The 22,339-nt window shown below is 46.8% G+C and overlaps 6 protein-coding genes across 6 annotated transcripts; 3 read left to right on the top strand and 3 right to left on the bottom strand.

Annotated features, from left to right (window-relative positions):
- Positions 1-2,805: 2,805 nt before the first annotated feature.
- On the top strand, positions 2,806-5,677 carry RhiXN_03018 (carbohydrate esterase family 12 protein; the record flags this gene model as incomplete). Its single annotated transcript, XM_043322835.1, has 8 exons — positions 2,806-2,859; positions 2,912-3,205; positions 4,567-4,748; positions 4,808-4,889; positions 4,951-5,069; positions 5,130-5,296; positions 5,349-5,511; positions 5,572-5,677. 8 exons carry the CDS (start codon positions 2,806-2,808, stop codon positions 5,675-5,677), a joined length of 1,167 nt encoding a protein of 388 aa, XP_043178331.1.
- Positions 5,678-6,384: 707 nt separating this feature from the next.
- Positions 6,385-8,112, top strand: RhiXN_03017 (Cyclin, N-terminal domain; the record flags this gene model as incomplete). Its single annotated transcript, XM_043322834.1, has 5 exons — positions 6,385-6,402; positions 6,477-7,205; positions 7,256-7,423; positions 7,475-7,846; positions 7,897-8,112. The coding sequence occupies 5 exons, from the start codon at positions 6,385-6,387 to the stop codon at positions 8,110-8,112; spliced, it is 1,503 nt and encodes a 500-aa protein (XP_043178330.1).
- Positions 8,113-9,367: 1,255 nt separating this feature from the next.
- Positions 9,368-11,407, bottom strand: RhiXN_03016 (uncharacterized protein; the record flags this gene model as incomplete). Its single annotated transcript, XM_043322833.1, has 14 exons — positions 9,368-9,493; positions 9,538-9,629; positions 9,683-9,890; positions 9,943-10,023; positions 10,071-10,127; positions 10,184-10,297; positions 10,347-10,379; positions 10,433-10,510; positions 10,559-10,657; positions 10,707-10,825; positions 10,882-10,920; positions 10,969-11,027; positions 11,065-11,197; positions 11,260-11,407. The coding sequence occupies 14 exons, from the start codon at positions 11,405-11,407 to the stop codon at positions 9,368-9,370; spliced, it is 1,386 nt and encodes a 461-aa protein (XP_043178329.1).
- A 611-nt stretch (positions 11,408-12,018) lies between these two features.
- On the bottom strand, positions 12,019-14,416 carry RhiXN_03015 (uncharacterized protein; the record flags this gene model as incomplete). Its single annotated transcript, XM_043322832.1, has 13 exons — positions 12,019-12,046; positions 12,100-12,161; positions 12,217-12,302; positions 12,361-12,395; positions 12,468-12,500; positions 12,560-12,677; positions 13,077-13,159; positions 13,202-13,263; positions 13,317-13,402; positions 13,476-13,492; positions 13,556-13,606; positions 13,669-13,781; positions 13,832-14,416. The coding sequence occupies 13 exons, from the start codon at positions 14,414-14,416 to the stop codon at positions 12,019-12,021; spliced, it is 1,359 nt and encodes a 452-aa protein (XP_043178328.1).
- Positions 14,417-15,453: 1,037 nt separating this feature from the next.
- On the top strand, positions 15,454-17,788 carry RhiXN_03014 (Sodium/calcium exchanger protein; the record flags this gene model as incomplete). Its single annotated transcript, XM_043322831.1, has 15 exons — positions 15,454-15,472; positions 15,542-15,759; positions 15,814-15,868; positions 15,928-15,961; positions 16,015-16,195; positions 16,250-16,328; positions 16,383-16,397; positions 16,457-16,658; positions 16,712-16,976; positions 17,027-17,115; positions 17,166-17,253; positions 17,317-17,394; positions 17,447-17,561; positions 17,619-17,655; positions 17,713-17,788. 15 exons carry the CDS (start codon positions 15,454-15,456, stop codon positions 17,786-17,788), a joined length of 1,551 nt encoding a protein of 516 aa, XP_043178327.1.
- Positions 17,789-18,399: 611 nt separating this feature from the next.
- On the bottom strand, positions 18,400-22,130 carry RhiXN_03013 (short chain dehydrogenase; the record flags this gene model as incomplete). Its single annotated transcript, XM_043322830.1, has 20 exons — positions 18,400-18,488; positions 18,540-18,686; positions 18,746-18,797; positions 18,852-18,975; positions 19,028-19,263; positions 19,319-19,603; positions 19,655-19,704; positions 19,759-19,911; positions 19,966-20,036; positions 20,092-20,216; positions 20,270-20,292; positions 20,348-20,439; positions 20,492-21,129; positions 21,183-21,335; positions 21,395-21,414; positions 21,477-21,545; positions 21,650-21,684; positions 21,743-21,860; positions 21,917-22,011; positions 22,063-22,130. The coding sequence occupies 20 exons, from the start codon at positions 22,128-22,130 to the stop codon at positions 18,400-18,402; spliced, it is 2,643 nt and encodes an 880-aa protein (XP_043178326.1).
- Positions 22,131-22,339: the final 209 nt, after the last annotated feature.

The following is a 22,339-nucleotide window of genomic DNA, read 5'->3' as shown; positions in this document are numbered from 1 at the left end:
TGTTCCGTTCGTGCTGGACTCCATCAAAAAAGTGGCTTACTTTCAACCCTAGCCACTCTGTTTGTGGTCCCCCATAAAACCTCACTTGTCGGCCCGTATCATGTGGAACTTTGATTCCAGCCGCTCGAGGCCCTGAGTCACAAGTTTCCACAGGAGGTTTTGGAGAGTGATTTGTTGCCTATTATGGCTGGACCTTACGAGTCGACCACGAGAGATCGAGAGATCCTGTGGTGGGCCTCGGCCACGCTTAATACAAACTAGGTTTGGAAGAGTAACGACTGCCGATAGGCCAAGGGTGATGAACGAAGGTTGCACGATTGCGGAGTCAAGGGTCAACATTATAAGCATTGATGACATGCACTTTTGTTTTCTTTTTTTTATTGGTTGTAACCTTCTTTGAATATTGGTTGGATCGTGGCGTTGGATTAGCCTTGATGTATGCTTTCATGTCCTTTTTGTTCAAAGTATCCAATCGGGAAATTTTGCACCAATCAATCCCCATCCCTGGGGCACCATAGAATATCTACTGGGCGATTCCACATACGCCGGCTCCGGCAATAGGGTGGAATGAGGTGAGGCTTTTCCATCATGGGAGCGGCGTTTCAATTGATCCCGGCTCATTGTCGCGGTGATCAGATTGTACTTTTGATACTAGATTTTAACAATTAGATTCCACCCTGTCTATCATTCGACTCGGTCTGGAACGCATCTTCAAGCTTATCCTGTTTGTATGCACGCAGGATGAGCATATGCAATTAAGGGGGTGATAGGGTGCTGGTCACCCGATCTACCCACCAGGGGGTGCTTAGACTTGGTTAGATATTAGGTGTTTTGTCTTGTCACCGGGTCTCGGGCGGAATTCGGTCACTTGGCCGGGTCTGAAAAGAGCGGGAGCCGAAATTTAACTTGTCCGGGCTGACATCGCTCCTTGTACTGGGCCTGAGACATGTGGCCTGGAATTACGCCACCTCATCCCTCATCCAAGCCCAATTCATTAGCCTTGTCCACGCGCACACGCACCTTGTTGGCAAGCATAAGACAATTAAACAAGTTTGATATGTACAAATGTTGATCCAATTAGGCTAGTTTCAGTCTTTCGTGTTTCACGAAAGCTTGGTCCGCTGATATTATATCGGAAATGTTCCTGGCAGAGTCTTGGCACATCATGTTATACGAAAATATACAAAAGGTATTTCTGTGACGGAGGACGATCCACGTGAACAATTGTATACTAATGGATTTGCATGGATGGGTTCAGGCGCAGCTGGTATTTCAGCCCTCTCGGATCTAGAATGTTCGTCTAAAAACGTAGCAATTGAACCTTGTGTACTTCCCATCGCGCGATTGGTTAGCCTTGGCGAAACTCAAGAGAAGAAGCAATAATTAGCGTATACCAAATGCGTTAGCCCATGGAGCTTGCTATGTGTATTATAGGGTACACGCATTTAATGAAATTCAGGGGGCCGTGAAGGGACTCTGAGCGCGAGCACTGAGTAGTTCCAAATTTATATACACTTCAGCCCAGTACTACTTATTGAGTTCGAGGAGATGAGACACGAGGCTCCCATACAGTTCATCTTCTTGAGGGTATATTATTGAGAGTTCGAGCCCATTAGTTGAAAGAAATCTTTCATCTCCTAGTTCCTTCTTTGGCGCCTATTTTTCTTGCCTACCCAAGCAATCGCCCTATGTATAAGCACTTGGATTCATCTGAACACGAAGATGTAGTTTGATCTATAAATACATAGGCGAATATCCAACGCCAAGAGTTTTATGCTTTTTTAGTGAGTTGATGCATTAGACACATCGGGATGATAATGTCTTTTAAATTCCAATTTAAAAAATCGCAGCCGAATTTTCAAGGCCGTTCCGGGTAGTTAATCCTACAGCTTGCTCAGTGATACAGTGTGTATACCAAGTTGCTGTGCCTGACCAGTACTGTTCACTCCGAGGATGCATTTCAATGACATTCATAAGAATCCGAGTTTGAAATAAACAAAGACGGCTTTCACTTTATCTGTCAATCACTTTGGCCTTGGGCGTTCGATATGAGCCAGTACAGTCGTGAACCCTGTACATGACCTTTTACCAACGAAATTACTCATAGCCTGATTCACGTTTGGTATATTGTCCAATGTCTGTATGTTGCATAGATGATCGGCCTTAACAGACCGCTTGGACCAGTAGAGTGAGCTGCCAACTTCGGGCCGTGGTTATGGATGACCCGCTCACCTGTGGATATTTTACACTCACCCGAGTGCCTTTAAGATGGAAGGATACGCCATGCTTTATCAGCCGTATGTGCACTGGGTCTGCGCCTCCTCATCTTAGGTGCATCCTTCCAGGACGCGGGTCACAATTAGTACTCCTGATTATAATTTTAATACCACTTTCAGCAGTCATTGGTTTGGATTTTTTTTGCATTTGTTGGAGGATATTTCATCGGATCCGGCGCCATGAAGAAATCGCCGGAAACGCCGGTCTTGTCACCGGGTGGGCCAAGCACCGATGTGGCAGTGTAAGACTGAGTCAGCTTTGATGACGGATACATCAGGAAAACAGGATGTCTACCGTAGATCTCTGTGGACCTTTGTAGATCTCTGTAGACCTTTGTAACCTTTGTAGACCTTTATAGATTTCTGTACATGTCTACAGAGTCTACGGCAGATGTCTATGTTTACTGACGTATAGGGTGTTGACCATGGCTCTCACCTCATCATATGCTGGAACATTCGCATTAATAGTGTATATATACTGTGGTTGAACGCTCGTAGACGCAATAATCGAATTCCCGGCACTCTACCGATGCCTTGCGCTAGGCAATTGCCAAGTATCTACTGGGCTGCTCCCTTCCCAAAGGTCAAATTTGATACCAATTACACCATGAACAAATATCTAACTTTATCCGTAGAATAATCAGGAACGCTTAATTCACCAAGCTCCCATTCGACAGAATCTCACGTTTGAGCAGAAGTTAGATGTTATCGACTATTACCATCGTTTTGAAGGACACCTTACACTTGAGGCTATGGTCCCTGTTCTTCGCAATGCGGGGTACTCAACAATTTGTGCAACCACAATCCGTCGTTGTGTAAACGATGAAGAAAAAATTCGGCGACTTGTCTCAGAAGACCCAAGTCGGCTACACTCCAAACGCGAGCTGATGGTCGCTCACCCACAAGTTGAGAATGCCCTCAAGCACTGGGTAAGTGACGAACTCAGCAGAAGTATTAAAATCAGGAGAGATTTGGTGATCAAAAAGGCCCATGAGCTCTGTGATATTATGGGAATACCACCAGAAGGTCGCATTGTATTCTCTAAAGGGTGGTTCCAAAGTTTCAAACGTCGTCATCAGATTCCTGAACATGTACATAAACGTTTGTAACTTACATTAGAACATCGCAGTTTCCGCATCTGATCGGGACTGGTGACTCCCGTGACGGTGTATGATGTAATGATAGTATACAGACAATGTCAGTCACACAAGTGGGTCCATCATGAGCGCATGAAAACAACTAGGAAAGTGCTGGAGGGATTTCCTTCACCAAAATCGTGTGAGCGACGCCAGGGAAGGGAACGAGGCACCAAGACTTGAGTAAGGCCTGCGGTTCAGGTGGCCAGCCCCGTCAGGCCTATGTAGAGAGGAGTAGTGGGTGTGACAGAAAACAAGAAAATATCCATTCTGGGAAGACGCAGGCAATAACTGAGCCTGATATAAGTCACGTATCAGAGGAGAAGGCTAGAGACGGTTCATACTTCTGGCGAAAAAATTCTCGCTGTGGCCCTTCATGACTCCGAGCCATGCCAAAAGGTCACTAGAGTTACTAGAATAAAACTCTAGTTATTATAGATAGTCAAATCACTACTTACACGTAGGCGAGGTAGCCAAGCGGTCTAAGGCGCTAGACTAAGGCTTGTCACACGACATGTTGAAATCTAGTTCTTCGGAGCGTGGGTTCGAATCCCACCCTCGTCATCATTTTTTCTCCTTGTCCCAGCAAATTGGAGAGGCTTTGACACATAATAGGAGGATAAATGCATGAGTGGTGTGTATAAAAAGCATCACACCATCCACCTGGTAAAAAAAAAGATACGGTCTCGAAAAGAATGTCCGTGGGAGCATGTGTATTTTAGATGTTTCCAGCTCAGAGTGAAATAGAATAAAACAAAACAAACTCTGTTATCTAACCGACAGCGCATGTTAATTGGGTATGAGGTTTTGATCTTCCGTCACATGGAGGTGACCCATGTGTCATATTGTGATTCTATGCATATCAGGTCACGCGTGCAGAGCCCGATCAACCTGACCATCAATTTGGCGCACAGAGATGTTCATCGTCAATGGGAATCTATGCGCTGGCTATGTGTCCAGGCGACAATTTGCAGTAAAAGTCACATTCTCGGGAAGCATCGGCCCGTTCACCGCACCGAAGCATATTCACTTCTCACTTCCTTTCCCCATAAGTACATCAAAAGACTTTACGGGTTCTAATTAATCGTGGAAATACGGACCTATATATTTCGTGGGATTCCACTTCTTATTCACTTGCTGCTCTCATTCCAAAGATGCGCGTGATTGCTACCTGGACAGCTCTTTTCTCCATTTTTTCTCTTGCCGCTGCAGCAGCCGTTCCCAGAGGCGAACTTGGTGATTTAATTGTAGAACTTACGCAGGCAGAGAACCAATGGAAGAAAGGATGGCTCAACACATCATACGTGCTCGCTGGAGACTCTACCACAGCCAATGGGTACGTATACACACATCCACACATTGATCAACGCATATATGTACTAATAAGATAATCAGAACCACCCCTAACTCGGGCGGGTGGGGCAACGGATTCTGCGCGAGCCTCGTTCCAGGGACACCGTGTATTAATCGGGCTAGAGTAAGTACAGGTGACGCTTCGGGTTGCGACGTCGGGATGTTCTAATTTTCCTCCGCATCAGAACGGAGCGACAACGGTCAGCTTCCGCGATGGAGGGAACTGGAACCTTACGATTGAATCCGCTAAAGCTGAGGTCGCGAACGGGCGGAAGACATGGGTAACTATCCAATTTGGTCACAAGTATGTTCTGGCTGTTTTCATTTTTGAAAGAGAGGGGACGACTGATTTCGATGGTTGTAGTGATATGAAAGTCATGACTGCCGAGGCGATGGGGGTAAACTTGGCAACATTTGTAGATGAAGTTCGAGCGGCCGGCGCAGAGCCCATTTTGATCACTTCCCTGACACGACGGAACTTTAATGCGGATAATATCACCTTAAATGATACACTTGAGCCTTGGGCAAACGGTAAGCTTTAGTAACCAGCTGGCATTAGATATGTGCTTCATGTTTGTTTCAGCGACGATTGCAATTTCTCAAGAGAAAAAGACGCCATTGCTCGACCTACACAAATGGTCGATGTGGTATGTCGAGAAGATAGGGCCTGATGCTGCTCACCGGCTAAATCGACTACCCGATGACAACACGCATCTCAACACAAATGGAACAACCGTGTTCGGCAGGTAGGTGACTTGATGTATCAGAGCTGAGAGAAAAAATCTGACCTCAAGCGTGACAACTAGGATGGTTGCAGATTTAATGGCCATCGAATTATTACCTGAAATTGGGCCGATTTTGCCGAATATCTCGCTGTCGTTGCCCATTTGGTTCGGAAAGGCTGTGTATTAATTTGTGATTTTGATGTTTGTCGGGGCTTCCTGATATGATCGGCGGGCGGGTGTATAGTAAATGTCTAAAAAACAGGTGGTTATCGCGTGTTGGCCCACGTAATGACAAGGCACAACCATGATCTACCTGCGCCACTCGACACTTTCATAATAAGCGTAAACCAGCTGTGGTGACGCTATGAATGAGCAAGAGCAATATTCGAGCATATATATGATAACTATGCTTCAATATAAAACCAAAATGTAAGGATAAATGTTTAAGACTGAAACATGTCAGTGATAATATGAATTCGGGCTCCCAATTTGAGACCGTGTAGGGTGTTTGGCGCTACAGAAGTGGCGTCTTGGGCGGGAGGCGTGACTGTATGACGTTAAGAAGTTGAGGAACGATCCCGTGATTGGACCCTGTGTACACACAGGAGCCCACTTTGTTCGAACTTGAAGGCTCGTCCGCTCCTCGTTGACCACTGTGTCCTCGTCTGCGTTCGACTTCATTCTGCTCGTCTTCTGCTAGCTATCTCTTTCCTGTATACTTGCATTACCCATTACCCATTACCCATTCCTGTTTACTTTTTGCTTCCAAGCGAGTCGTACACACCATTCAACAACTCACCCGAACTGCAAGAGTTAGCTGCATCAGTCAAGAGACGAACACGACGAGCAATCGATTGCTTTGAGTAGCTTAACTAAACACAACACGAATTCACGATGGCACAAAATCTTCGCGTATGTTGTTATTAGTCCTGATGTTGGCGCACTCAGGGTCATGTTTGGCTGACCTCGTGTGCTTATACTTGCAGTCCCGCCATGCCACCCGACTAGCCGCTTCGGCCCAAAATGGTCCTCGCTCTAAACTCGCTGGTCCCGATGAGAATGCGAACCGATTTGCTGGAAACAACGGTGGGAAATCTGTACTAGGAGCACAAAACACCGGCGCTCAACGCCGAGTCGCTCTCAACGACCTTTCAAACAACGCAAAGAAAGTCAACACAGGAAAGGCAGCTGCCGTGGGAAAAGTTGCAATTTCCGTTCAGCCCGCTCCTCAGCGAGTTCCATTGCAACAGAAGGGCTCTCGTCAAGTCGGTGTCCCCGCCAATACCAGTGCCCCTGTCCTTGCCCAGCGTACTACCCGTTCCGCATCCCACAACGAGAATGAGCGCCCAGCCATCGCTCCCCTCCCGAAACGCGGGCCGCTTCGGAAGGCTCAGACCGAGGTTGTTGCGCCAGCGCCAGTCGACTATGAGATGGACATTGAACAACCGATTACTGTTGAGACTGAAATTGAAGTCACTCCTATTGAAAGTGTTCCCTCGCCTGTTGCTGAGGAAGCGTATGATGAAGAGGATTCCATGGAGGCCGATGAATATGACCCCGAAGACTGGTTGTATCTTAGCCCTGAAAAGTTGGCTCGCTCTGAAGCCCAAGTTAACACTGTTCGCGACACGTTCAAGGATGAAGTTGATGAATGGGATACCACCATGGTTTCCGAATACGCTGACGAAATATTTGCGTATATGGAATCTATGGAGGTATGTTCGTGCATTCTTTTGTTTGAAGCCATCACTCAACATGTCAACAGGCACAATGCATGCCAAACCCCGACTACATCTCCGGCCAAACGGAAATCGAATGGTCGATGCGCACTACTCTGGTCGACTGGTTGATGCAAGTTCACATGCGTTATCACATGTTGCCTGAGACTCTCTGGATTGCGATCAACGTTGTCGATCGTTTCTTATCTAAGCGAGTGCGTGTTTTGGATGCAATATTGTTTGACTCTTTCTAACCTTGCTCTTAGGTGGTTTCTCTCGTCAAGCTTCAACTCGTTGGTGTCACCGCAATGTTCATTGCTGCCAAATACGAGGAAATTCTTGCTCCTTCCGTCGACGAGTTTGTCTTCATGACTGAGCGCGGCTATGAGCGCGATGAGATTCTCAAGGGCGAACGGATCATCCTGTCTACTCTCGACTTTAACATCTCCAGTTACTGCTCACCCTACTCCTGGTGCCGTCGTATTAGCAAGGCCGACGATTATGATATTCAAACGCGTACCTTGAGCAAGTTCTTAATGGAAATGACTCTCTTGGATCATCGCTTCTTGCGTGCCAGACCCAGCCTGATCGCTGCCATCGGCATGTACTCTGCACGCAAGATGCTCGGAGGCGACTGGGTGAGTGGTACTGTCTTGTGACTGCTGAATAAATTACTAACTTTCTCCAGAGCGAGGCCTTTGTATTCTATTCTGGTTTCGCTGAAGACCAACTTCGCGCCGGGCATGAGCTCATCCTTGAACGTCTCACCGACCCTGCTTTTGAATCCCTCTATGTCTGCCGCAAGTACGCAAACAAAAAGTTCCTTAAGGCCAGCGTTTATGCGCGCGATTGGGCGAAAGCCAACTATCAACCGGAATCTGAACCCGAAATAGCCTCTGCTTGAACCGCGTCTTAGACACGTGACTTAGAGACTGATTACTTATGGACAGAAGTTCAGCTCTACTGAATATATTGATTTATGTCCGCTCATGCCCCACTCATGTCACTCACTTAGGTCTGCGACTCACAGCTAGTATCTGTTCTGATGCACATTCTCGCCCTGTTGTTCTGGCTTCTTGCCCATTTGCCTTGCGGACACCTTTTGTTTTCATACACCTCCCCGCGTACTCTCGTTTTTGTTTTTGGGCTCTTGGGCGATGTCATTTTCTATCCCTGCTGTCTTTGCTTATTTTCTTTTCCAGGTTGTTATTTCTCCTTTTGGATCCCCATATTTCATTGCATCGGTACAATTCCGTCAAACTCCTTTTCATTGTTTTGTTACTTTGGCCTCAACACACGATTGAACTTTCCTCTCCTTCCTGGAGGGGAAGAGCACGTGCGGCTACCACATGCACTCATTTAGCTATTGACCTCTACGCCGAGATAAACTACTGTATTGTGCTAGCCACTGCTATGTCCCCCTCAGGCGAATATGCATTACCCTTTCTGCGTAAATTACGATTAACTAATAGGCATTTTATGCGAGGTTCGAGGTGTGTGTGTGGGGGGGGGGGTGCTGGTTGATAGCTTGAGTACAGATGAAAAGTTTTTGTTCGGTTGCCAGCATCGGTTGGGAAGTGGGATGTTGTAATCACATACGACTCTCGGAGACTGGATAGCAAGTAGAATGATCAAGGACATGCAATTGTCCCATAATATAAGCCTTTTGGAATAAATCGTCTGGTTAACGAAGTGATGGGCTTCGTATACGTCATAGAAACCTGGCATATGGGCTAAGCAGAGTATATGCGACACTCTTGAAGACCTAGTAGTAGGTCGGTAGCGTACATATTCATTCATGGATGTCTTGGGATGTGTCAGAGTTTATATTTATATTTATGGAACAAACAGTCGCTCGGGGACAATCCTTGGTACTGAATATGTAATAATTGAAAAGGTAGAGCAACGGGGATGATTCTGAACAGGCAAATAATAATTTATATTGGACGAACGGTCCGGGAGCTAAATGATGATAAGAAGACGGTGGGTATATCGCTTGGAATATCTTGCCGTGTGTGTACATGGCCTTAGGCGCTTTCATATCGAGGTAGTACAGACGCAAGTCTGGAACGATTTACTTGGGCTCGACGATAAGCGTGCGGTCTAGGTGGTTTTGAGAGACAAGTGAGCGTGGGTTATTTATATTAATATATCATAGCTTACTTTTCCCGCGAAGGGATCGGCTTTTTTTCCCTTTTGGAGATCCGAAGAAGTACCCACCCCGTCACAGATGAAGCATAACGGCAAGCGTGAGCCAGAACAAAAAGAAAGGCGCATACAAGGGTCTAGCAATCCGGTTAGCTAAAGTCGGCACGCTATTTTCACTTACGAAGAGGGTGGATATCGAACTCTGGATACCGGATGCACCAACTCCAACGAAATGCATTACTAATTGAGCTTGCCACGTTGGTAACCGGAGACCTAGAGACGGTAGTTAAATCCGAACTTTAGTCGGGGAAAAGGCTCGACTCAACCATTCCAAACGGAAGATAAAGGGCTAAAGATCCCTGGTAGCCATATGGAGCCGAACTTGGGCATCAAATCGGGTATTCGCGTTACGTTTTTTTGGAGTTCTTGGGTAACAGAAATAAGGGCACCCAGTTCCTGCGATAATTCATCCGACGCAGACCGGAGTTGAGAATTTGCGTGTTCAATAGACGACGAGACATCTGAGGAGAGTGTCTGTACAGCATGAGTTTAGGCCCTGTGCAAGAAATACAATTAAATAACCAACCTGGAGCTTCTCCGTGGTCACTAATTGGAGTTCCAACTGAGCTTCCGACTGGGATACACGCTCTCTCATATTATCGATAGCCTACACAATTAACAGCGAGGCAACACTACAAGCAAGTATCCACTCACTTGCTCCAAAGCTAACTTTCGATCAAACGTTTCCTCCCACATTATATCCAGGCGGTGCTGAAATGCCTCATCACGTATAGCAAGACTTCGATCAACGATAAATCACTACTCACACCGAACGCCATTAATCGAGAGCTCCATGACAATGCCACTGCATCCAGCGAGCGAGCTGTGGTATCTATACTAGCTTGTGTATTTTTCGTAACTAAAGAAAGGTCCGCTTGTACCTATCATAGCGTTAGCCTGATTTTATGTATATACAGTCGGACACGCTACCTCTGAAAGTATAGCCCCAAGGCGGCCTTCGAGCTATGGTTTATCGTCAATTTCATACTTGTAACAGTCACTAAATGAGAGCTTACATCGGCGAAAGCACGTTGGTTTGAGGCTCTGGCTTCGGCGAGGATCTTGTCCGAAAGCATAACAACACCAGCCTGAATCTACCACCAAATGAGCTGTGAATCTAACTAACTATGTACCTGATCTACCTGGACGGTTACCTCCCCCACTCTCTGCGGAAGTGTTTGTATCCAACGCTCCAGATCAGAAGAATAGTGCTCTAAACTATTTACGAGCGACCCCAAGTCCTGACATAGATAGTTAATTTAGTGTTTTAAGCAGTAACAGGCTATGCACCTTGTTTAGCTCGGAGAGCTCCCTTTGGCGCAGCGAGAGCGCATAATAATGGCCATTGAGTGAAGAAAGAAACGATATTTTCTCGTTGGTGAGGTTTGCATAGATTGCTTTTGCATGATCTACACAACAATGAAAGTTACTTCAAATCAGTAAAACCTCCGACGATTCGACATACCAATCTCATGAAGTCGGCGATATGCAGTACATAGTTGTGCTATAGAGCATGAGCACATATAAAATCGGCTTTAAGTAGCACACCTACGTATTTCTCTCAAGTAGCCCGAATAGCTCGACCAGTGCTGCGCGCTACGTGCTAAGGCTCTACTCAACGCCGTCAAAGATCCGAATGTATGCGCACAAAAGAGGAAGACTCAACTCAACACATTGGGAAACAGTTTTTTGAGACGGTTTGGCATGCATCTTCTTGCATTCTAATGGGAGAGACACTTGCTCGGCGGTCGCTAGTTCGCACAATGTCATCTCCACCGCAACTAAATTAGGCAATATGGGTCAATATACACACTCAATAAAAGCTATTAAATCTTGGAGATACCTCTCACGCGTTCCGAGGCATTGAACTGAAAAGATTCACAGCTCGACTGTAATACAAGGGACGCATCTCTAAAGCAATCCGAGCGTTCACTGTGAAACTTAAGGGCACCTATAATTGTCCCAGCAGTCGGCGGGTTCTCAAAAGCCATAGAGAAAACTACTGTACTGAACTGCTTACTTGTGATCCCTATATCTTCGTTCATTAGTCGACCTGCCGAATATAACTGATGTTTCTTCGTCTCTAAGCTTCCTATCAGTGCAAAACATACCAAGGCTAGAATCCTGTCTATCATCGGATATCAACAGGGTCTTAATTGAAGATCCTCCGTTTTTACCCCATAGACACATGACGCGTGGTAGGAAGATAACATGGACTACAACAATCCACCTTAAATTCCCTGTTCGAGGCATGTTTTTCTGTGATCGGGGTTAGCAGCAAGCCGAGAAAGATCGATCACGTGTTCAACCACGGGTGTGTGCGCCAAGAGCAAGTAGGCATAAAATGCCAAGTTGTATGTACTAAATGTAGGTGCATGGAGATATATGGAGTTCTAACGCTTGTTTTTATCTAGATGAGACCTTCTCATTTGACGAAATATTCAATCCACCATGTGATTGAGCATATCTGATTCAGTTCTCACATCATGGGAAGATGGTTAAGATTGTTGAAAAATATTCATTCAAATTCGAAATCGTGTACATAATTGCGAAGTTCTAAGCCTTGCACACTGACCAAGGGGAGTGTGGGTTGATATTTTAATCAATAAGGCTGATCTTCCTTCCAGCACCTAACCCCATAAATTAATCTAGAAAACTTTAAGTAATAAGTCCTGCGACTTACAGAATGTAATAGTTGTCAGCAAACGATAGTTCCTGTCCTCCGAACGCAACATTTATACCACCCTGGAAATTCTCAGAATTAGTTTTAACGGCGCGAGCAAGAAAAGGTTAAACCAACCAAATGTGCGCCAGTTTTTCCTGGAACTTTAACTCCGTGGGTCTCGATGTAAGCGTGATAAAGTGGGTTATCACCCTCGTATCCCCCTATAGGAGGTCATATAAAACTAGTGTCCAAGCCACAATGTTGGGAATAGTATCTCACCTTCTACTGGAGTTCGGCCGTAAGGCAATCCGCCACTAAGACAAGAAAAATGATTAAGAACTGCTCATATTACGAACAAGTGACGCCTACTTGAAGCAGGGACCCACTCCATATCCCGTGTTATTGGGAGAATGTCATATCTATGCACCACAGTGACCACAGTAAAGATCAATAATTAATCAAAATTTTGGCTTCTTACCTTCCCTCATGGAAATGCTCCGCCCACCATAGGGAACACGACATGGCAGCTCCAAGTGTGGAGCACACTTGCATGGGTGGACCGAGTCTTCCATAAGCGCCGAAGCAACATAGATGGGCTACGAGTGCAGAATCACCGTTAATCAAAATCAAAACCAATTCAATCCATATAAGAAGCTTACATGTCCTCCTACATCGCTGAACTCGGTCTGGTCTCAAAGACGACTTCAGGAATGTTCTCGGTTGCAGAGCATGGGATACGATGACCGCTTCCGGATCCTGGCATCTTGGTGAGGGTGTTTATGGGTTTGATGAATTCTTTCTAGGTTGATCTTAGGCAAATACTCCAAAGAGTTTATGTTTTTATCAGTCGGGTTGGTGGTTTGAAGAGAAAGACACTTGATGGGAGGTGACGTAATGTTTAGACTTGGCACAGCTACGATCACGTGTAAATATATGCACAGATTGTGATTTATCGTCTTGTATGGATTGGTTATGCATTGATTTTATTGCTTTACATTCATATGTTATTACGATGACACGAGCTTCGTATGGTAACCACCTAATCTTTCCAGCACCTATAGAAACCCGAGCCATAAGTCTGCTTCTATTAATCAAAGTAACAGTAGTAGCGACAACTCACAAGACAAAGTAATCCTGCGGGAAGAAGTGGGCGCCACCAGCCGCAGGGATTTGTGCACCTCCCTATGACAAACGAATGTGTTAAAGTAACGCAGGCTGAACGTACTTTGACTTACAATTGCAGCTCCGGCTTTGCCTGGAAGCATGACACTATTGACGCGAGCACAAGCATGATACAGGGACGAGCCGTTTTCGATGCCGCCTGGCGAGAAAATATCAGCAAATTGGAGGAAAGTTTGAGTTAGGCTCGGACTCGCCTTCCACGACTCGTTTACCCGCCGGCGGTGCACCACTACAAACAGAGGAGAGAAACATGAGGCAACCCTGTTTTACCATTTGGTTCAAAAAGACTTACCCCGATGCGGGGACCCATTCCATTGCATCAGTAAGAGGGAGCAGGTCATACCTGTATCAGGAATAGTCAGACACGCGAAAAAGTAATATCAATAGGCCGCTATGGAAACTCACCGCCCAGTGTGTGTAGCCTCAATTCCGTCCGAAGCAATGAAGCAGCCGGAAGGAGTGATTCGGCAAGGTTGTACGTTTGTACCATTGATCAGTGCCGAACCAACATACACGGGCTTAATACACTCTGTAAGAACGTGCGATGAAAATATGCGACATAACGAACCTGTCCGGTCGAATCGACAAATGGAGGCGACGGGCCCGCAGATTGTATGGGGAACGCGTCTGTGGTTGTGCACGGAATACGCTGCCCGCTCGCACCCGTCTCTGGTCCAGTAGCAGGGTTACTGGGGATGACCGGAGCTCCGCCATGAACTGCGCCTGGAGAACCCCCTTCGCGGAGGAGGCCATGACCTCCACTTCCGCCTCCTTTGAGGAATTCCTGTGCAAGGCCGCCGAGGGCAGTTCCGCTGAGTGCATGCGCGATTTGGCCAGGAATTGGAGAGCTTGTCTTGTGTTTGTCGTCATCTTTTTTATCTTTTTTATCCTTCTTGTCTTTCTTATCCTTGTGATCTTTATCCTCCTTGTGATCTTTCTTATCCTTGTGGTCTTTATCCTCTTTGTGATCTTTATCCTCCTTGTGTTTCTTATCCTTTTTATCCTTTTTATCCTTTTTCTCGTGTTCATCGCCGGAGTCGTATTTCTTCTTATCTTTCTTATCTTTCTTGTCCTTCTTCTCTTTCTTGTGCGAACGGTCGGAGCGACCCGAATCAGAGCCAGAGTCATATTCTGAACCAGAAGAACCACCCATGGTTGATCAAGTGTACGTTATTTCTGTGATAAGGTAAACGAAGAGGTTAATTATAACATCAGAGGCACCGGACGCGCGACCTACATAGGATAGACTGAGTGCAAGTGCAGGATCGGATTCTCAGGCTCGTGGTCTAGAGCCTATATACCAACGTGCGCTACGCCCTAGGGTAGTAATGTGACCGATACAGTAATGGAAGCTCGATTTGCGACTGGATGAATGCGACCAAACCGCAGACTTGGTTTCCACAATGGGAATGCGGTGCTTTCGACAGGAATGTTCGATGCCAACGGTTGCCGCGGGGCTATGCACGTCATTTCCACCAATAGCGGACACTCTAAAATCGTCGATGACAGAATGCATCTGTCATGATGAGGAGTGTGTGAGCATTTCGGGCACCACTTGAATTCACGAGCGCTCCACTAATTTGCGGAGCTAACGGACCTTGAGTCTGGATGTATGAACGCTTTTACTCGCTAGTAAGTGTAGACTAAATGTGTAGTGCCATTACAATGATAATTTGACATGGCTAAAGGCGTTTGGTCCAAAACAACAATTAAATTAAAGCCTCAGGTCAACGAGTCGTGAACCGCAGCACAGGGGTAGGGAGAAGTGCGAAGACTGCGCTCGCGTGCGCAGGCTGCAATCGTCGGCAACCCCTGACCTAAAACCAACAGTTTGGAGCAATTGCAAATGAATTGTGAGAGGCTATCACCTGACCCGGAGCGTTGCCAAGGTCATACTCAACGCTTGGCACAATGCTAAGAGGCTTGGAACCAGTCAAGCGCATATAATTAAACCGATGATAGCTGATCCGTGAGAAGAGTTGCATTACGACCAACTCAAACAATGTGCGAATGCCTGCGACGACAACAGATAATGGAAACACCGCCTTGTTTGGCTCTGCTTACGCACGTGCGGTCCTTGAACTTAAGGAGGATGGTTTCAGTGACGATATAAGTAGCACTCCCTATCTGCTCGACTTATCGTAGTTCCGCAAATCTTCCCTCCCTCCCCCCCTTTCCACCAGCCAGGCTATGTCTTCAGAGCAAGAACGTGAGTTCGAGCCACCATCTCGTAATTCACGGCATCTTACCTCGGCCTTGCTAATCGATCTTTTTACAGACATCGCGGGGGAATCGGGTAGACCTTCTACCTCCACCAGCCCCTTCCACCAGAATTCTGTCCCAACTGTCGCCAGTGCAAGTACACATCCAGAATCGCTTCGGCCGTTGAATCCATCACAGCCGGACTTGCGTCAACGCACTGCGCCTCGTCCTAGTTTAAAGGCGGTCGGCCTGGTCGCAGTAGCAATCAGACGGATGATGACCCCTCAGAAAAAGGTGACTATTGCGGTCTTTATGATTATATCTTGCATTTAATATGGCTCGTACTAGCTTGGGAAAGAGCCTACTTACCTGAGTAGTCTTCGCGCGATTGTCACAGAAACGTGTATGTCACTATTTGAAGCAGCCTCGTAAACTTTTAAACTCATGCCTTGAATTTTTTAGATCTAAGTATTTTGCTTATCTTTATTCCAATCGGGTAAGCGGATCTCTTGTAATTTTAACCCACTTAACCGCTAACTATTTCCCAAGTGGGCGCTACACTTCCAAACGCGACAGCTATGTCGCTGTGTTTATTACGAATTTCTTGGCCATCATACCGCTCGCAAAGCTACTAGGATTCGCAACAGAAGAACTCGCTCTGAGGGTGGGACAAACCATTGGAGGCCTGCTTAATGCAACATTCGGAAATGCTGTCGAGTTAATCGTTGCAGTGCGTTTTCCAGTAGAGTAATAAACCCCAACTTAGGCTTACCACGTTTTACAGATCGTCGCATTGACACAGTGTCAACTGCGTGTTGTGCAATCGTCACTCATCGGATCCATTCTCAGTAATCTCTTACTCGGTAAGCCAACCACGTTTCAACTCCATTGTATACAACTGACGTATTTCCACGCAGTACTCGGCATGTGTTGTGCGTATCAACACATCTAAATTTAACCTTCGGTTGGAAACTAATAATATCAATCACAGTCTTCGCCGGCGGAACGCGTTATTCCGAACAAGGGTTCATGGCTGGTGCTGCGCAACTGAACAGTTCGCTTCTCGCTATTAGCGTTATTGCCGTACTGTTACCAGCTGCATTCCACTTTGCGACAAACCAGCAGGCTGACCCCGATGAGGGCCTGGATATCTTGCGCATGAGCCACGGAGTCGCAGTTGTGTTGCTTCTTATGTGAGTCTAATTTGACCCATGTTCCGCATTGTTTGACCTTGAAATTACTTCAGTTATGCGGGGTATTTGTTCTTCCAGCTCTGGTCCCACGCGCACTTGTACGATGAAGGCGAACATGCCGGATTTGCAGAGCCTTCTACTGCGTACCCCAACACTGGCAGGTCTCTCAAAGGACTCGCGAGGAGTGCTATTCGCCGTAAAAAGGCCGACGAAGAGCAACCGGCAGAACCTTCCGAAGCAAAGGAGAAGGAGGAAGAAGTAGAAGAGCCCAAGTTGAATGTTGTCAGTGCTGTCGCATTGCTGGTTGTCATCACGGTGGTATGTTCACTTCAATGTGTGGCTCGATAGCATAAGCTAACGGTTATCAGCTTGTCGCTTTTACTGCCGAGTATCTTGTCGACTCGATCGATGGAGTGACAGAAGGAGGCGCAATAAGCAAAGAATTTGTTGGTTTGATGTGCGTATTCTATTTGCGCTATGGAGCATCTATTAATAGCATTGGTCTAGTCTTCTTCCGATTGTTGGAAACGCCGCGGAACACGTTACAGCTGTAACTGTCAGTGTTAAGGATAAGCTTGATCTTTCTATTGGTGTGGTACGTCTGAACGCTCAGTCGATGTTTTGATGGCGCATATATATTGACCTTTAACTCTTCCAGGCGGTTGGATCTAGTATTCAGATTGCCTTATTTGTCATTCCACTTTTGGTTGTTATTGCCTGGGGGATGGGCAAGCCGGTAAGTTGAAGCCATACGGAATCAAAAAGATAAAGCTAATTCATTCAATCAGCTAACTCTCCTGAACGATCCCTTCGAGTCTGTGGTACTATTCTTGTCAGTCCTGGTTGTCAACTACGTAGTTTCGGATGGCAAATCGAACTGGCTCGAGGGCTTCATTCTAATGAGTAAGTAGAGAAGGAAGCAATTTTGGGATGATAGGTGGTCTAATATTCTTATTCTAGTGCTCTATGTTATCATCGCAGTCTCGTTTTGGTACTAGTAAGCATAGTATTCAGTTTGCCTTGTAAACCCAGTCTAACGATCAACCGTGAACAGCCCTGGAAGTAATCCTCTCGCTGATTTGGGCAGTTCGATCAACCTTGGCGGATGCAGCTTGGAGGCTGCTGGTTAAAATTGTATTTGTATGGACTCTGCGTACCTATCATCCCTTTTCCGGTGTATCCCTCACATTCGACTCATTTTTCGATGGCTCAAACCTATTCTTGTTCCTTAAAAGCAGCTTGCAGTTATGATTTTTCATGTCTTCCGACTTCTCATTCTTTCACCTTGCGTTTTTTCATTTTCTATTTTTCATTGCCTAGTTTGTATACCCGATGTATTGTATTTTCTCCTTAAATGCAGATCAAACATACTCTAATATTCTATTCCTCGTTGCACTTGGTTGTTGATACCTGTCAACCCATTCTTATGTAGAATGAGAGGGCATATCTAAGCTTGTCTCTGCAATTCGGGAAACACGTAGATCGCAAGTACAGCACCGAGTACAACCGCTGGTGATTACGGTTTCTCCACAACCACCGGCTTTTATTACTGTAACACTTTTTGGCGCTGCAGTTGAATCCACAGGGCGAGCGGTACTGGAGCATAAGTCCCGTCAAAATATCAAAAACCGGTCTGGGCCTGGTGGAGCAAGGAAGCACGGGTCCATCATTTATCACAAAACAACTGGTATTCAAAGATGCAAATTATAAACATTGTCGTGGCATTGCGAATATAAATAGTTCAGAGCTTTGCTTTTCCGGCCCCTTGCTCAACCAAGGTTGCAGCCGCGGCCGATAGCACAATTGCGCCCCGCTCCTTGGTTTTGGTAGCTAATTTGTTATTGTCAGCAAAGCTCGCAAGGACACATGAGCCATACATACTGAAGATGACCTTGTTCCCTTCCTTCCACATCTCAGTAACGAGGGTCTCGCCTGGGTAAACCGATCCAGCAAATCTGACTTTGATGTCCTTCCAGGGACCAAACGTCTTCAAGATGTGCTTGCCTGAGAATCCGAGGAAGCAGAGGCCTAAGAAAGGAGTTTCTGTGAGTTTGAAACATGTCGAGCTATATACTTGGGGCGCTTACCATGAAGGATTGGCTTGGGGAATCCACCGGCGGCTGCGAACTCGGGCTCGATCTATCGTCAAGCCAGTTAGACATGCATGGACTGGGGTTGTGTCATCCAACTTACGTGCAAGGGGTTAAGATCACCGCTCAACCTGTAAAGTGCGGCCTGCTTCTCGTCCGTCTTCTCTTCAACCACAGCATCAGGAGCACGCTTGGGAGGGGTATTGGGGCAGTTGCGGCACCACGGTCTAATGAATTCGGTTAAAATGTGAACAAATGTGAGACAGGGTGGTGCACTACTTACCGCTACCCTTCTTCTTTCCTCCGAACCCACCCGAGCCGCGCAAGAACACTGTCGACTGATTCTCAAACACCGGCTTCCCTGTGTCCTTGTCGATAGTATCCACAGCCACTGTGACAGCCGCAGCCTTTCCCTTGTCCAAAACTTCAATCAATCGTACGTGGTTCACGAGGGTCCCGCTAGTAGGAATAGGTCCCTTGATAGCGAGGTACTGCTCTCCGTGCAGAAGCTTCGCCTACGGGTGTATTAAAATAAGCATGTGCGCCCAATCCTTGGAGCTGACAACTTACGGGGTTGAAGTTAGGAATAAAGTCATAGCTCATCGCAGAGCTAGCTCCGAATTGGGGAATGACGCCAAATGTAGGGAGTGCTTGGAAATTCTCGCTGCTTTCAAAAGTCCACTGAAGCTCCTTCTCGGTGGCACCGATGCCCAAGTTGTACAGAATAACATCACGTTCAGTGTATTCGAATTCGACTGGCTCACGCTTCTCGTTCTTAGCCTCGACGATCACAGCTGGGTCTTCACCGTCTGCAGAGGCGGACTCCGAGGTCTTGTTGGAGAAGTTTTCAACAATCTAGAATAAAAGAATTTAGAATCGCATCGATGCTTGTTCGCTGAAACTTACCTGTTGGATGGCCTCCTGAGTCGAAGTGGGGTAGGTGGCACGTCCATCATCTGCGCATACAACGATCAGCTTCAAATAAATCTCTAGATGCAGTGGTAACTCACCAAAGTTAGTAATAACTTTCCACTTGGAGAGGATAGCTTCGGGAGTCAATTCCTTATTCTGAGGGAAACCATGTCCTCCAGCGCGTTGCCACCTAGTCTGGGCTGCCCAACCGCCAGTGACCTCGAATAACGCACCGGTGGTTGCCTCGTTGTCTGTTTTGCGATCTCATAAGCAATTGCGAAAATAGTCAAGTATTTTTAACTTACCCTTGCTAGCGAGATAGCCGACTAATGGCGCTACATAGTCTGGAGAGAATGCTTTTACCATTTCCTCAGGCCTACACCAAATATCGCTCAGAACAAATAAAAAGTTGAATAGATAAAAGTACTAACCAGATAGTTGCCGTCATAGCCGTACCAGCCGAAGGGGCAATGCAGTTAGAGAGAATGCCATAGCGAGATCCCTCAATGGCGAGTGTTCGCGTGAGACCAATGATAGCAGCTTTGGCAGTCGAGTACTATTAAAAACTGGGGTCAACTATGGTCAAGCATTCCTAGATACGTCACTTACGTTGGCCTGTCCAAAATTACCATCTACAGACGGCAATTCAATGGAATGAAAAGATGACCATGGGGTAAAAATACTCACAGATGCCAACTCCAGACGCAGTAGTAACGATACGTCCGTACTTCTGCTTTTGGAAGACTGGCCACACAGCCTTGGCACACTTGTAAGTACCACTGCGCCCGCTTGTCAGTATTCGGAAACCAAGGTGGTTAACACCTGACTGACCGCAAGTGAACAGCCAAAACATCCATCCATTCTTTCTCGGACATCGCTGTGAAGCTCTTGTCCCTCAGGATCCCGGCATTTGCAATGAGAATGTGGACACTTCCAAACGCATCGATCGCCCCCTTGACGATCGCCTCGCCGTCCTCGGCACTGCATACGACGGTTACAGCCTTGCCGGGGCCAGCCTTGGTGACCTCATCGGCTACCTTCTTTGCAGCTGCCTCGGAAACATCGTTGACGACGACGTTGGCACCAAGTTTACCAAACATCAGCGCATAGGCACGTCCAAGACCGGCGCCAGCACCAGTAATGATGACGGTCTGGCCCTTGTACTCGACCTTGACGTCTCCCTGGTCATTTGGCCCTGCGTTCTTGGCTGCTTCGAGGGTTTTTACCATGTCCCGATCCCCCATGCTGTTAGGATGATCGGGCTTGCGCGATTTAAAATCGGTGATTGAAGAGAACGCATGTCGGACCGCACTGGGGGTAAAGGTAGCATCGGCACGGAAAATGTGTCCTTGAGAGCGTTCCCATCGGATCTCAGCAACGTAGCCAGCGCCAACCTCAAATGTCTTTCCGGATGCCTCTGGGCCGGAAGGATGGGTAAGAGCGAGGACAAGGGGCGCGACAAATTCGGGCTATGGATTTCACATGTGAGAAAGCGAATCGGCGAACTGGAAGATTAATTTACCTTGAGGCCAGCGAGCATCTCAGGAGGCATAATAGTCTCAGTCATTTTAGATGCGGCCATAGGTGCAATGCAGGATGCTTTGATGCCATACTTGGCACCCTCGAAAGCAAGCGTGCGAGTAAAGGCAACAAGACCCATCTTGGCTGCCGCATACTAGTAAAGATATCTATAAATCTAATGTCGTTTTACCATAAATAGCCAAATCTACTCACGTTTGCCTGGCCCATGTTACCTATTTTATGTCAGCCGAATTGTCAGAATGGCCTCGTGTACAGGAAGAAAGATTATGCTGACCATAGAGCCCAGCAGCGCTGGCGGTGTTAATCACACGACCAAACTTTTGCTTGCGGAAGTGCGGCCAAGCTGCCTTGGTGCAAGAGAAAGCACCATCAAGGTGAACAGACTTGACCAAGTCGAATTCCTAGAGAACAATGAATAAACGGGCCGATTTATGCCCCGGTATTAACTTGCCTGATCTGACATGTTCTTGAACGACTTGTCCCTACATCAAGTTTGTAAGGGGTTTGCTACTCCATTTCATTCTCGTGGCGGGGTCTTACCTTAGGATACCAGCATTATTGATAAGAATGGTAACACCACCAAAGGTATCGAGCGCGGTCTTTATCACGGCAGCACCATCAGTTACGGAGGAAGTGTTGGAGACTGCCTTGCCTCCAGCTGTTTGGCGCCATATTAATGTGGTCCTTGCTTGCCACTTCATAGCTAAACATCACCTTTCTTGATCTCGGCAACAACACGCTCAGCGTTCTCCTTGCTAACATCATTCACAACGACATTTGCTCCTCGAGCGGCAAATGCAAGAGAGTATCTGCATATCTACTAAGGATACTCGAAATGCTCAACTAATAGTCCCACTTACGTCCTTCCAAGGCCTCCTCCGGCGCCAGTAACGACGACAGTATGGCCAGTGAAATCAAGTTTGGACATGATAGATGCAGGATAGATGAATGGTGGTAGTAGCAGCACTCGTGTCCCAGTCCAATATTTATGGCTATATCACAGCCGGGCAGCGCACGTGAAATTCCGACCATTGCATCAGCGGGGCACCATCCGGGGAATTCACGTGCCTCGGTGTCTCGGTCGCTCGGCCACTCGGGTTACCTCTGAGCCGTACTTAAGCCGTCTATTTCTCATTG

This window comes from Rhizoctonia solani, chromosome 3, assembly GCF_016906535.1.
Source record: "Rhizoctonia solani chromosome 3, complete sequence".
NCBI classification, from domain to species: domain Eukaryota; kingdom Fungi; phylum Basidiomycota; class Agaricomycetes; order Cantharellales; family Ceratobasidiaceae; genus Rhizoctonia; species Rhizoctonia solani.
Note: the sequence above shows the minus strand (reverse complement) of the source record. Positions and strands in the feature narration are given on the sequence as shown.